The 14,345-nt window shown below is 42.0% G+C and overlaps 1 protein-coding gene across 2 annotated transcripts in view; it reads left to right on the top strand.

The window, feature by feature from the left end:
* The window catches only part of CCNYL1 (cyclin Y like 1), a 33,039-nt gene extending 24,901 nt beyond the window's left edge, over window positions 1-8,138 (top strand). For both annotated transcript variants that reach the window (XM_037043473.1, XM_037043474.1), the window contains 3 exons: window positions 1,785-1,951; window positions 5,780-5,942; window positions 7,326-8,138. In XM_037043473.1, the coding sequence (XP_036899368.1) occupies window positions 1,785-1,951; window positions 5,780-5,942; window positions 7,326-7,436 (441 nt within the window). In that variant the 3' untranslated portion in view covers window positions 7,437-8,138. The remainder of the gene's footprint in view (window positions 1-1,784; window positions 1,952-5,779; window positions 5,943-7,325) is intronic.
* The last annotated feature ends 6,207 nt before the right edge of the window (window positions 8,139-14,345 follow it).

Raw genomic sequence — 14,345 nt, 5'->3', positions numbered from 1 at the left:
CAGGCGAGAAGGGACAGATAGAATAGAAAGTGTGGTCAGGTTACCAATGACAGGTAGAGATAAGAATTGCTAACAGATTGGAGCAGGCTGACTCAATGGGGGGTTTTGCCCCAGCAACTCGGTAAGTGGCAGTGCCCTTTATGTTTGTCAGGAAAGCCTGAGGAGTAGAGAGTTGGGATGAAGGGCTCTGGTATGAATGCATGAAGGTACCTTGGCAGAGGAGTAGTCTCGGCACAGTGATAATGGCAGGGGGCAGGCCAACGTGGGTTACGGGGAGAATGGGAGATGAGAGGAAGCATCAGGGCATTTCCTGTGAGAAGAACGAGAGGGAGCAGTGTAGGGGCGCAGAGGGTGCGGAGGGAGCAGCATTGGCACATGGCATTGGGGAGAATCTCTGGCAGACGAAGGGTTCTTCAAAGAGGTAATCTGGGAACGGATCTGCAGAAGTGGGTGGAATGGCCTTCGTGATAGAAGAGTTAGCTTCAGTGAGAAGAGAAATCACAATTCCACTGACACAGTAGGGCAAGGGGAATGAATGAATAGGTACTGTCACGTACCAAGTTGGCCAGTAAAGATGACAGGAAGTGGAGAAAATGCTAGTGTTGCGTAAGTGCCTCTAATTATTTCTATGAAGTAGAGAATAGGATACTTGAGAGCACTGAGTTTTGGGGAATGGGCACAAAATTTCACTAAGAACACATAATGTTTAATAATCATTTGTTCTTGAAAACACAGTTGAGTTTGGAGAATCTTGGCAAATCTGAGCTGTCAATCTGATAACCTTCAGACAGTAAACATACTCTTTAAAATTGGACTTTTTTCTCTTTGTCAAATGGCATATATACTCCTACAAAGCACCTGTTGAGGTAACAACAAATCATGGCTTACCTCTATAATATTTACTCAGCTGTTAACTTCACCCAGTTCTTTGTAGAATAGACATTTAATACATGTAAAAGAAATCATGAAACCCCACAAGCTAATCTGGCAGGTTTAGAGAACCATGGATGAAGAGACTGGTAGCTCTGTTACCCTGTTACCACCAGAATTGACTACAGCTTCAGATTCTGTGAGACAGCTAGATTTCATAAAGTAATAATGGAGCAGTGAACACCAGGGGTAATGAGGGGGACTGTCCTTTGTACGCATGCGTGTTCTTACAAGGCACTAAGACAGGAATGCCCCACGGCTGTTCGGCCCAGCCTCCCATACACCTGTTTGTGCTGCCTGTCATGCTGTGCACGCAGCAGCCACTGGGAGGCTCCATTGACCACCGGTTTTTATCTTGGGCGCGTGCCAGACAAGGACCTGTGAAAAGGTCCTAGTTACTGTGACAAGGATATAAATGGGCTCAGTATTACCAGAGATTTACACGATCAAGTATTACGACAATCCCCACATGACTATCAGCCAGGTAGGAGACATTGCTTGTGGTAGGCACTCAGGTATTGAACTAGTTGAGTTTACACTGGGCCTGTACATGCTGTTTTTTATAAGTGGAGAAGTAATAACACAATGCGTTTCTTCAGGATGACCTGTGCTAAGATGCACATTCTTTCCCATGGCCAGAAATTGGGCTGGAAATTCACATGGACAGAGTAGACAACAGAGGTATCTCATTTGCAACTGTGACCTGGCCTCTGGCTTTGTCTGGCCAACCAGTCTCTGTAGAACCTAAGAATAAGAGGCATGTAAAAAAACAGATGAAATCTGTCATTGCTAACAGTTCTTATCACAGCACTTAAACTGAACTAAATTCAAAGACCAGCGCTCTACTTTTGCAGGTTTACTTAGAAAGGCTTTTAACTTACGCTGAGATCGACATCTGTCCCACCAACTGGAAAAGAATTGTCCTGGGAGCCGTCCTTCTTGCCTCCAAGGTCTGGGACGACCAGGCTGTGTGGAATGTGGACTACTGCCAGATCCTCAAGGACATTACGGTTGAGGACATGTGAGTCTGAAAGGCTGGGGTGAACTTTCTAACCGTGTTCCAGTGCCCTCGGTGCCCCCATACAGTGTCTATGTTAAGAAATATTTGTAAAGCTTACTTTGTGCAGAGAACTGAAATAGGCATCAAATTCATTCGTCTTTCTGTCCATCTTTGGTGTGCCAATTCATATTCCTCCTCATCAAGTAAGTCTTGATGGGGTGGTGGTGTAATAGCTGGCTTGAAAATTATTTCTGTGGTGGTTTTTGGCAAACATTTTACAAGTTCGCTGTCAGAACAACAATACAGTAAATATCTTAATGGCTTTCCTTAAAGCATCTACTAGTTTCAGTCCATTTTTAAAGGGCATACATCTGGCCCTTGAAGTAAATGTTTGGCTACTGTTAATGTCTTAGAAGTGCTAGATTATTGAAGATTTATAGCTTAAATTTGAGTCACGTATGGTATATTTACTTTTACCATTTGTTTATATGAATTCTGTTATTAAAGAAACCATGAGCAGCCTTGGCCAGGTAGCTTAGTTGGTTGTAGCATCATCCTGATAAGCCAAGATTGCAAGTTCAATCCCTGGTCAGGGCACGTATAAGAATCAAGTAATGAATGCATAAATAAGTGAAATGGAAAAAAAAGGTAAGAAGTCATGATAGAAAATTAGCCACAGCCCTGACCAGTGTGGGTCAGTTGGTTGGGCATCATCCCTCAAAGCAAAAGGTCGCTGGTTCAGTGCCCAGTCAGGGCATGTGCCTGGGTTGTGGGTTTGGTCCCTGGTCAGGGCACATGTAGGAGACAACCAATTGATGTTTCTCTCCCTCTCTTCCTCCCTCTTTCTCTCAAAATGAATTAAAATTTTTTTAAATAAAAACAGAATTAGCCACATATAAAGGTTTCAACACTGTGTTCTCTCCTGCCCGTTTAAGAGAATTGCACGTGTTTCAAAATAAGTCTGTTGCGTTAGGGAGCGCCTACCTCTCAGGCAGCTGGAGAAGCATCACTGGGCATCATCCAGTGCCTGTCCCACTGGAGAGTTTCCTGGGCACTCAGCAACCACAGCAGTGCATTGTGGGCACAGCAGGTTAACCACAGGGCGCTCCTCATAGATGGCTCACCGACCTGTGAGTGAAACTCTTAAGTTTAAGAGGTGCACTCGATCTGGTCACGTCGACTACTGTGGAGGGCCTTAAGGGTGGTAGGCAGGATAAGCCAAAGAGGTATTTACCCAAAGACTTTCAAACGGCCCGCTTGATGGCAGAAATGTCTTGGTGGGTGGCGTTTAAGTAACGTGAACGAGCCCTGGCTGGTGTAGCTCAGTGGATTGAGCGGGGGCCTGCAAACCACACAATCACGGTTCGATTCCCAGTCAGGGCACGTGCCTGGGTTGCAGGCCAGTTCCCAGCAGGGGACACACGAGAGGCAACCATACATTGATATTTCTCTCCTTCTCTCCTTCCCTTCCCCTCTAAAGATAAATAAATAAAACCTAAAAAAAATATTTAAGAAACGTGAAAGAGCATCTCTTGGTGACAAAGAGCAAGATCGTGGGAGGTAGTGGCAGTAGTTTGTTTATGTTTCCTTTGCTCGTTATTCTAGATGAGACATACTCAGAATTACCAAGTGCGTATTTACAACTGAAGTGAGGATACTGTGACCAAGAGAAGGGACCAGTGATTGTCAGTAGCTGTCAAAGTGGCTTTTGGTGCAAATGTCTGCTTGGACAGTAGTGTACACTGAGTAGTAATGGGGCTGTTGCTGGTAGCCTTCTTAGCAAACTGTGACAGCTAATGATGAATTTGAAACAAATGGAAGTACTTTTGGAAGCTGGAGAAGCTAAAGTGACTTTGATCACCACTGTCATGAGTCTTCTAACTGGTCCCTAGAGGGAAAGAAGGTTTGTAATCGTGAACACCAGCCTTGCCATGATGGCAGCTGAAATATTCTCAAAACTGCAGCTGAGCTGGCCGGGGCTCTCGTTTTCGTTGTAACCTCAGAGAGCCACAGGAAGCCTAGTTGTAAACACGCTTTTTGCGCGTGGGAACAGAGAAACTCCAGGAGCTTTTGTTGATGCTCTTTGGAAACGGGAAGGCATTACGACAGTGTTTAGTATCCATTGGTTTCATCCCCCTGCTGTTGACTATTTGTAATGTTCTCATTTTGAGTCTCAATTGAAAAATTGGTGTCTATCAGCTTTTTCTTAAAACTTTCCAACATCTATGTGTCTTTTTAGAATATATTTCCCTTCAAAAGAATAGGTTAAACTGAGCAGCTGCTATTCAGAAAATTTGCTGTGCCTGTAAATGGTATGCTATTCAGCCATCTAGCCATTGAAAAAACAACAAAAAACCCCTAGAAAATGCATATTCTGTAGGCATACTGCTTTTCTTCTGTGATTAAATCGCTATTAATAGACATGTTAATCCTATGAAGTACTGTATTTCTACATAATTAAAATGTATTAGTTGAGAAAATATAAAAGGGGTAGTGAAGTGCATTTATTCCTGTAGTAAATTAAGTCCTGATTAGCTGGTTATCACAACATTATCTGATTTACATTTCTATAGACTTATGGTCATATGAATAGGAAATGAATTTTGGAGGTCATTTTGGAAGTCGGTTCAGTTGGGTTTAAAGTTCAACAAATGAGAACATGTCATCTCTGCTCCTGTTCTAACTGCTTCTCCGTACAGCAGAACAGCCTTTGCTGACCTATCTAATTAATGGGCAAAATATTAAAACTTTAAAACTAAAAAAACAAATATGTTAGAAAATAAGCCTCTCATGTTTATTCAGGTATTATCATTTTTACATTCATTAACTCTATCAAAGGATTCCTGTGAAAGTAGCATGATTTACTCTAATTTTATATTTAAACACTTGGCAGGTGACGGCACTGTGGTCACACAGCAAAGGACAGCTCCCAACTTTCTGTTCCTGCTGTATGTACCGAGCTCACCCCTGTGGCTGTGTTCCCATTCTCTCTAGCAAGGGATGGTGGATGCTGAGTATCTCTGGGTTGCATTTCTAACCCAGGAGGAACACTGTTGGAGTTTGAGTCCAGAGCTCTATCAAAGGTCATATCATAGAGTGGGTTCAGTTCGGACAGGATATCTGTCTTTAATCTTTCTGCCTTCCAGTTTTAAAAGCGCATCTCGTCCTGTCTTAGTGACAGTTTCTCACCCCAGCGAGATTAAGGTGAACAGAAACTTGCGTTACGCCCTCTGACTTTAGCCCCGTGCACTGGGGCACGGGGAAGGGTTCCCTTTTCCATCAAATGTGGCTTACTTATTTATTTATTTATTTGAGATGAATCCTTGCTGCCTCAAGAGTCTTCCCCCTCGGGGATAATAGCGGTGGCTCTCGATGCATCCATTTGTTGCCGTGGTGATGTGCCCACTCCTTTTGTTGGTGCGTCTCTACTTCAATAAGCCCCTTCCTGTTGTTGGTCTGGTGAAAATGTCCGCAAGTTCTTCAGAGCTAATAAACAGCACACACCACTCCTTTCATCTGATCACTGTAGTGGGGCCTTGCGAGTGTGCGAGGGGCATGAATCGAACAGCTGCACTAATGGAACTCTGAAGGGTGAGCGCGGGTCGGCAGCGCGGGTGCACAGAGGGCTGCAGCCTCCTCCCCTGTCCTGAACTCAGAGTGCTGGGATGCTAAAGGACCACACGTAGCCGTACCTTGTTCTGCATATTAGTGTGTAGTGTAGTTGAGTAGCCTTGATTTGTTTCAGAACAAAATTTCGAGCCATCTTCGTAGCTCAGAATGACACTTTTGAAGATAAACCAGTTGACTAAAATTGTCCTGTGTTGGTTTTGTCTCCTCCTCTCCCCTTAGGAATGAGATGGAAAGGCATTTTCTGGAGCTACTTCAGTTTAATATTAATGTTCCTGCCAGTGTTTATGCCAAATACTACTTTGACCTTCGCTCCTTAGCAGACGACAACAACCTGCCTTTTTGTTTTGCACCTCTTAGCAAAGAAAGAGCACAGAACCTAGAGGTAAAGCTGTGGGATCCCTGAACAGGGTTCTGCCAGTCACCAAAGCGCACATCTGTGGGTGAATTTTCCTAAGTGATTACAGCACAGGAAGGAAGCCTTTTTAAATGGACAGATTGAAGAAGAGCTGGTTAACCTGTTCACATCACGTGTCCAGTGTCTTCCGTGGTGTCTACAAGGGCCCCACATTGTCAGCAATGACAAGAAAAATTGCAGGTCTCTTCTGGGACCATAATTCAGAATATTCTAAATCAAATTTAGTCTGTTAATGGTTTTCCTTTTGACTCCTTCCTTATAATCATACATGAATTTCTTGCAACTGTATCACTAATATCTACATACATAATCTACTTTCCATTCTTAATTCAGTTTGCAAAGTCATGTCTTTTCCTGGTATATTTTGGTTCAGTCCCATGAGTTTATCAGACAAAGCACTACTGGCCAACCTGAGAAACAGTATCCCTAGACTATATACTGCGTGTTTCAAGTACTGGGGGTAGAAAAAGTACGTGGGTTTTTAATGGAGATGGCAAAGTACATGAGACAAAGTAATTTATGGCTTGTGATTTCTGGTGAGTATACAAAATTGTTCACAACTGAAATGGACACTTTCTGTGGTACCTTGGCGGTGGTACTTTAGAATAAGATGGTTTCGACCATAATTGATGTGCAAGTGAAGTAGTTCCTGGGCATGCGCAGTCATTAGACTCTTTCTACCGTCCAGTAAATCACAGCACATTCCTGCCTCATGAAAATTTGCTTAAAGTAGCCCTGGCCGGTGTGGCTCAGTTGACTGAGCACCAGCCTGTGAATCAAAGGGTCAAGGGTTCAATTCCCAGTTGGAGCACACGCCTGGGTTGCAGGCCAGCTCCCCGGTAGGGGGCATGTGAGAGGCAACCACACATTGATGTTTCTCTCCCTTTCTTCTTCCCTCCCCCTCTCTAAAAATAAATTAAAATCTTTAAAAATTAAAAAAAATTGCCCAAAGTATATAATAGCTAATGAAGATTGGATGGAATTTGAGTAGCTGAATAAACACCAATTTTACCCAAGTCTGTGTTCATTATGTTTAAGGAATGGTGGCAATGGGTAATATTGCTGTTAGGATTTTACTACACCCTTGATCTTTGGGAACCCATTTTTAGATAAGTCCAAGTTCCCCTTTGCCCTGGCAATCTAACTGTAGCCCCTGAAGGACTTACCTCAGTGAATTAGCAGGATGGCACCCCGAACTTGGGAGTGTAGACCTCAGCCACCCAAAGCAGCAGAAACTGTGAACTATATAAAGGAGAGAGAATGTATGGCTGAAATGTGACACTTTTTAAAAAAGATTGGAACCTTTGTTTTCTTTAATTGTACCCGTGTTCTGTTTGATTCCTTTTCTAGGCCATTTCCAGATTGTGTGAAGACAAAGACCTGTGCAGAGCTGCTATGAGAAGGTCTCTCAGTGCCGATAATTTTATTGGTATTCAGCGTTCTAAAGCCATCCTGTCTTAAGGGAGAAGTGAGGGGTTGTAACATCGTGAGCCCCTGATCTACGAGCACTGGGACAATACCGCCTCACCTGCTCAGAAACCAGCGGAGTTAGTCCCTCACCTGGGAGGACTGGAGAAATGCCATCTCTCCTGCCCAAGAACCAGCAAAGTCAGTAAGATAGACATCAAACTGAAGAGCCTCGTGGACAGCAGGTCCTACGCTTGTGGGAAAGAAGGGGACCTTGTCAGTGCCACACACTCTGTCCTTCACTAAACGGGTTACAAAAGCCACCCCAAAGCAATGGCTCCCAACCCACACACAGCTATTTGCTTACAATGTAGGCTGATAACTGTGAACTATGTGAGGTTTTTTATTGAAGTTTAAATTTTGAGACTTGACAGACACTAACCGTATATAACTTTTATGTCTTTCCTGTTTTTCTGAACTGCCCCCTCCAAGAAAGAAAACAAACCCCTCCCCCACTGTTGCCGCATATTCCTTCACAGTCAGTGCAGTATTACATTAACACGTGGGGCTCCTAACAACCCGTAAAGCCACTGAGCAACAGACTGTGTAGCATTGTTAGGCATTGAAGGATTCTTCCTACTGCATCCCAGAAGCTGCTAGTTTCTTACTGGCCATCAGTTTAAACCAAAAAGCTGCTGAATAACACTTGCCATTCGAATTCTTTGCAAGCACTACTTATTAGCACATTGGCATGTTTGGGATAAGAGAAAATTTCAGTCATTGATTATCTACTTACAGTGGGTCCATGCTACATATCGTAAGAACTATATTGGGATTAAAAAAATAACCTATAAGGATACTTCTCATTTTCTGCTGTGTTTCTTTGTTGAATAAATGTATCAATAGATATTTCCATAATTCCAACCAATGTGCTGGTCCAACGATAACAAGCAGGTGACGAAATAGGTGTTCCCCAAGTACAGCGTCACATGCCTGGGCCTTCCAGGGTGCTGCTGGGGAAGGAACAGTGCCACCCACTTACAGAGAAACATCACGTGGAAGCTTACATTTCTATTTCTTATAAACTTAGTTTTATAAATTGTTAAAATGACAAGTTTCAGCCAGTCTTTGCCATCTTCAGGAGGGAGCTGAAACAAGAAATTAAAAGCTTAAATGTTTAAGAGACATTTAAATTTTCAAATGTTTCAGTCTGTAGCATTTATACTCCAAGTACCAAAGCTTAAAATCACACTGGGACTTTAGGGGGCACCTTGTGTCTCCACGGAAATGCCCTCCTCTTTTAAAATAAATCTTTGCAAGCCATCATATAGGTTATTTTATTGCTATTTATTTATTTTTCTTCTTTTCTCTTTTTTGCTCAATCCCTCCCCTCCCAGTCCTTCAGCGCTGCCCCGCCACCACAGCTGTCCGCCCACAGGTCTGTCTCTGTTTGGCTTGTTAGTGCATTTTGTTCATGAGATTCCACCTATGCTGTGAGATCAACGGTATTTGTCTTTTTCTGACTGGCTTATTTCACTTAGCATAATGCTCTCAAGATCCATCCATGCTGTCACAAAGGGTAAATTTTCCCTTTTTTACTGCCAAGTAGTATTCCATTGTGTAAACGTACCACAGCTTTTTTACCCACTCATCTGTTGATGGGCAGTTGGGCTGCTTCCAAATCTTGGCTACTGTGAATAACTGCACTGAACACAGGGGGGATTAGATGGGAACATTTGTTTTCTCCCAAGGTTAAAACATGATAAGGTCTATTTTGATACAAGGTTCTTAATGGTTTAAGTTCTAATCTTTTAGGATACATAATTTTGGATCTGCAAGAATAACATTACAAGGAAACTTCAGTATAATAAATTAGAAAATTTTTCACAGAAGAAATAGAAATGTAAATCCAAATAACATAAACAAATCACCAAAAATAAATAAAGAAAAATAGTTATTTGCAAGCTATGCTGTGTACCTGCCTTGATCATCAAAGTGTTGTTTTTCTAGATTTGGGAAAGGAAGATTATGAGGAGCAGTGTTAACTGACATGTAATACATTTAAAGGAAGTAGACCCCAACAAATAGTGTTTTGAAAGCAGGTGATAGGAAATAGTGTTGACTATTTCCATGTTGACTCGGCTGTAGGGGTCCCAATTCAGTCTTGCTCTTTAGGAGGAAGCATAAATTTTAGGAACCCTTACCCTAGGCTTTGGGCAAGGAGTTGAGTAATCAGTCTTTTCGAAGATTGGTAAAATGTCACCTAAACTTGAAATACTTTCTAAAATGTTCTCAGCTATATGAAATCTTTTTTTTACCTACCTTCTCAAATGTATTCCTAGGAATTTTGCTTATAAACAAAGCATTTCTGGGCCAAGGAATACTTTTTCTCAATATACAGTGCTTTGTATTATATCAAGTACTGTGGGTTCCGTCATTTTTAAAAGACAGAAACAAAAAATAATGGTATATAAAATACTACAATCTACCACCTCAAATAAAAAAACACTTTATGAAGTTCAGAGCTTGGAGATTTAAGTATTGATTGCAGTTTTATTTTGAAAAGAATGCTACAACTTATGTGGTTTTTCTTCCTCATGTTTATATTAAAAGAAAAGCTAATAAACCCTATTTTAATTAAAACATGGCTAGTGTGTTTGTAACTCTTATCTCTGTTCACATAGCATTGTATCTCTGCTTTATGCACATGTATCCAGTCCGCTTTGATAGGTCTTAAGGCATTTCCATAGTTGGTTTGACCCTTGCCTCTAAGATGTAGTCATCTGTCTTACGCTCTTTTTAGATCAGAATGTGAGTTATTTGAAGATTTCAAGCAATTAAACAGGTCAGAATATGGGAGAACAGGAAGTAGAATTGTGTTTTAAGGAGGGGGACTTTAAACAAGCCACATAATTTGACTTTAAAATGCTACTTTCAGACTTACATTTCAGGTAGAAATATACAAAATTCTCTAAAGATCACTTTACAACTAACATCCTAGCCCCTCAGCTTGAACAATACTCAGTAAATCCGGATGGTTTTGCCATATTGTCATGCACCTTACTTCACTACCTAAGGTCAGATCTTTTTATTTAGTTAGTTAGTTATATTTAATTCTTGTTCAAGTACGGTTTTCTGTCTTGTATTCCCAGCTAAGGTCAGATCTTATCCCTTGCTGATAAATTACTGATCAATGATCTGGTTTCGTTTAGAAGGACAAAACGTGCGTGTCTGTCACATCCCATGTCACTGATAGTTTGCACCCCACGGTGACATGCTGGCTGCTAAGCAGAAACGCTGACACACGTGAGGGGTGACGGTACAAGGTTGGAGAAGGCACATTGGACACACCTGTTTCAGGAACAAGTTGGTGGAATAACTAGAATCACTGAAAATCGGTCTTTCCCCTTTGGCTTTAATTCTAGAAGGCGATATGGCCATTTTGATAAATGGGGAATTTAGTCAACTTGGGTTAAGAACATAAACATTGCCACAAGTGAATGGCTTCTCTGACCAGTTACGGGACATGGAAGCTACTTACTAGTACAGTGGCAACTGACAGTTGAGTTGTCTCAGGGTTTTAGACCAGGGAAGGGTTTGTTCCTTAAAGTAACAAGACTATGAAAGAATATCTGACTACCTTGACTCAAATTTATTTTCATTCTTAGTTTTTCTTCCTATTGGAATACTGACCTCAGTACTAGTTAAAATTCAGTAGAATTTTAACTCTAGTATATTGTGAACTGAACTTTTAAGTCTTCAGTACAAGACAAAGGTCTGAAATATGTTTGAACAAATTGCCATTTTTGTATGTCAAAAATCATTCCCTAACAATAGTTTCATATGGTTCATCTTAAAAACGGGGGGCCCACTGTTTCTGGTTACAGAGAAATTTCTCCCATGCTGTATCAGATTCCACACGGCCCTTCCTTTCACATTTATTCTTACTATGTCCCATACACCCACACATCATTGAAATCCAGCAGCACTGAATCCTGGTTTTATAACAGCTCATGGTTCATTTCTTGGTTTAGTTTCTCTATGTCTATAAATACACTATTCCTTGATTTTAAAAAAAATGCTGAAGCCAGTATTTACCAGAAAAGAATTCACTCTGTATTCAGGTTATGCAGTGCTTTTGGAAATGTTTAGCTATGGCATGTAGGTTAGCTAAAATCTTTCATCACCCAAACTTTCTCCCAAACCACATCTGAAATGACTGGACTGTTCCCTCACCCAGAAACTGCATTCTTCAGTCCAGGGCTACTTGGAAAAGCACTTGACAGCTGGCAGAGAAATTTCCCAGGTAGGTGTTAGTTTCAGTGCAGAATCTGCAGATCATACCCAGCATCTATCAGCAAGTGGAGGATTAGATTACCTGCAGTCTTAGGCACTTACCGGGCTGGTCCGCCTGCCACTGTGCCAGCAGACGACACAAAAGTTCTCGAGCCCTTCAGCGGGGCCTGTTCCCCTGGAGCCCGGCGCAATCTGTCTGGTTTCTGAGGCAGTTTCCACTCAACTCCTCTAGATGGGTTTGCCAGATGAGAGACCATGTAATATGAAATAAACACTAAGAATACCAGTCTGTGGTTTAGGATCTCTGGAGTGCAGAAAGAAGTAGGAAAATGAAATAGTTTAGAAATTAAGCAGAATCCAAAGTCAAAAAAGGGCTAACACTCAAAAATGAACAAGTTAGGTGATGATTATAACTGCTACGAACGGAGGTAAAGAATTTGAATGATTAGAGAAATTCAGTGATAGCATCAGAAGTTATCAGTAGTCCTTACTTCAAGGCCTCGAGTAATTCTGCCAGCATTTTTCTTGAAAGTTTATTATTTCATCTTAGTCTTCTCAATTCCATTAACCCTTACTTTTAGCCTCCCAAATGGTGGCCCTTTGCCTCCTCACTGGACTGCATTTTCCAAAGGCAGAGCTTCAAATCTCCTTGAATTCCTGTTTGATTCTTCCCGTGTTCCCCAAAGTAGCTGTTTCCAATTTACCGCACTTGCCTCTCTGACTCCCCTGACCTGCCCGCCACCCTAGATGTACCCCCTCAGTCTAAGCAGCATCCCCCCATTCCACACTCCAAAACTCATTTTATCTGGCATTAAGAATACATGTCTCACTACTTAAGGTAACCCCTTTCCTCTGACAGGGGATTCCATTCCAATTCTGAAATCAACCACCTTATTTCCACCACCACCACCAATCTGTTCTGCTTCAAAACTGCATTCATCTCCCCAGTGGGGAGGGAGGCAATCTGACTGCAGAGTCATTCACACGTCTTAGTGATTCACGAGATGTCCCCAGACCACCTCTTATCAGGTGGAAGTGACTATGAAAAGCGAAGTTTCTCTAAGTGTAATGTCGAATCCTGGATGGGGTCCTGAAACAGGAAAAGAATGGTGGTGGGGAATCTGGTGGAGTCCAAATGAAGTCTGGAGTTAATAGTAATGAACCAATGTTGACTTGTCAGTTTTGACAAATGTATAACATCAGAGAAAAATGGGAAAGGAAGGGGTACATGGGAGCTCTGAATTATCTTTACAACATTTTTGTACACCCCAAAAAACCTATAATAAAAAACCAGCAATCAGCAGTTCCTTGGGCCCCAGGCCTCCCAAACCTCGATTCCCAGAGCTGAAGTCTAGGAATCTACATCTTTAATAGCCCCTAAGGATGCGTACGCAGACTAGAATTTGAAAACCTAGTTTTAATTCTTTTTCTAATTTATGCCTAAACAGCTGGGTAAGCCTTGCTTCACCTTAATGTTGTCTGAACCTGATTTAATACTTTAGATCTTCTAAACCCTAAGATCTGAGTAGTAGTATCCCCTTCCACAGATGAGAAAACTGAAGAACTAAGTAAGTGGTTAAATAGTATGTCCATGATCACACAGCCCTTAAATGGTGGAGCAGAATTTTAGTTATTAGTGTGCGTGCACCATGAGATGAGCAGTTGAAATCGGCTGCTATAAAGCAGATGGGGTCGACAGAACAGAACACCATCTCAGGCCGTGTCTCTGTTCTTACAAGTTTTTCTTCATTTCTTCAAGTGCATCATGGAACAATGACAGCATCAGCAGTCATTCTAGCTCCCAAATCTATGCACATAACCATTCTAGTGCCTCTTAATCACATTTCCATCCATGACAAACGGAAGAGCTCTGTAATTAAATCACTTAAGGAAGCATTATTACCCAGACTGCTCTGGGCCCACCGATTTCTCCAGCAATCTCCACAGTCCCTTTGCTCCCTTTTCCATTCGTGGGGAATAAGCAAGGAGAAAGCACTGGGGAGCAGGATGGGCCCACTGGAGTCCTGTACAGGTTAAGGCCCAGATGCTCTTCCGTCAGGATCCAGCTCAACAACTGAACTCTTTTCTCTCAACTATCTGGTCATGCTCCCAGCACTTGCTTTGACCTGGAATTATATACTCTCGTATTGAATCTGTCTTATCTCCCCCAAACAACATTGTACGATCCGAACTACCCATCTTCTGCCATACTGACGCTTCAGGGCATTGCTGGAGAACAAACATTCCAGGCATTCGCATGAGGTGGTGGTGGTGACGGTTGGTAGGTTGGTAGCTAACCTGCCTCTTGCTGAAGCAGCAGCCAGTAAGAAAGTACTCTGACAACAGAATCTCAGGTTTACTAAGCATCTATCTGGATTATCAGGGAAATGTCAACTCTAAATCAATTTATTTCCTCTTATCTGGATTCCCTGACTTGTGTTTATGGCTTCAGACCAAGTTGTGGGTCTAACTGGTGAATAATGAATAGTTTGGGAGTTTCTGCTCCCAAACCAGACAGGCCTATTTGGAGTGGCAACATCCACTCCAAATAGGTTGAGTAGAGCAGCAATTTTCAACTTGTGTGCAAGAATTTTAAAAACATTCAATACTAGATTATTGAGTCGGGGACACTGACCTCTTTTATACTATCAAATTAAAAAAAATGAC

The sequence above is a fragment of the Sturnira hondurensis genome, unplaced genomic scaffold (assembly GCF_014824575.4).
Source record: "Sturnira hondurensis isolate 20B ecotype Veracruz unplaced genomic scaffold, ASM1482457v3 Scaffold0004136, whole genome shotgun sequence".
NCBI lineage: Eukaryota > Metazoa > Chordata > Mammalia > Chiroptera > Phyllostomidae > Sturnira > Sturnira hondurensis.
This window is presented reverse-complemented; position numbering and strand designations above follow the sequence as displayed.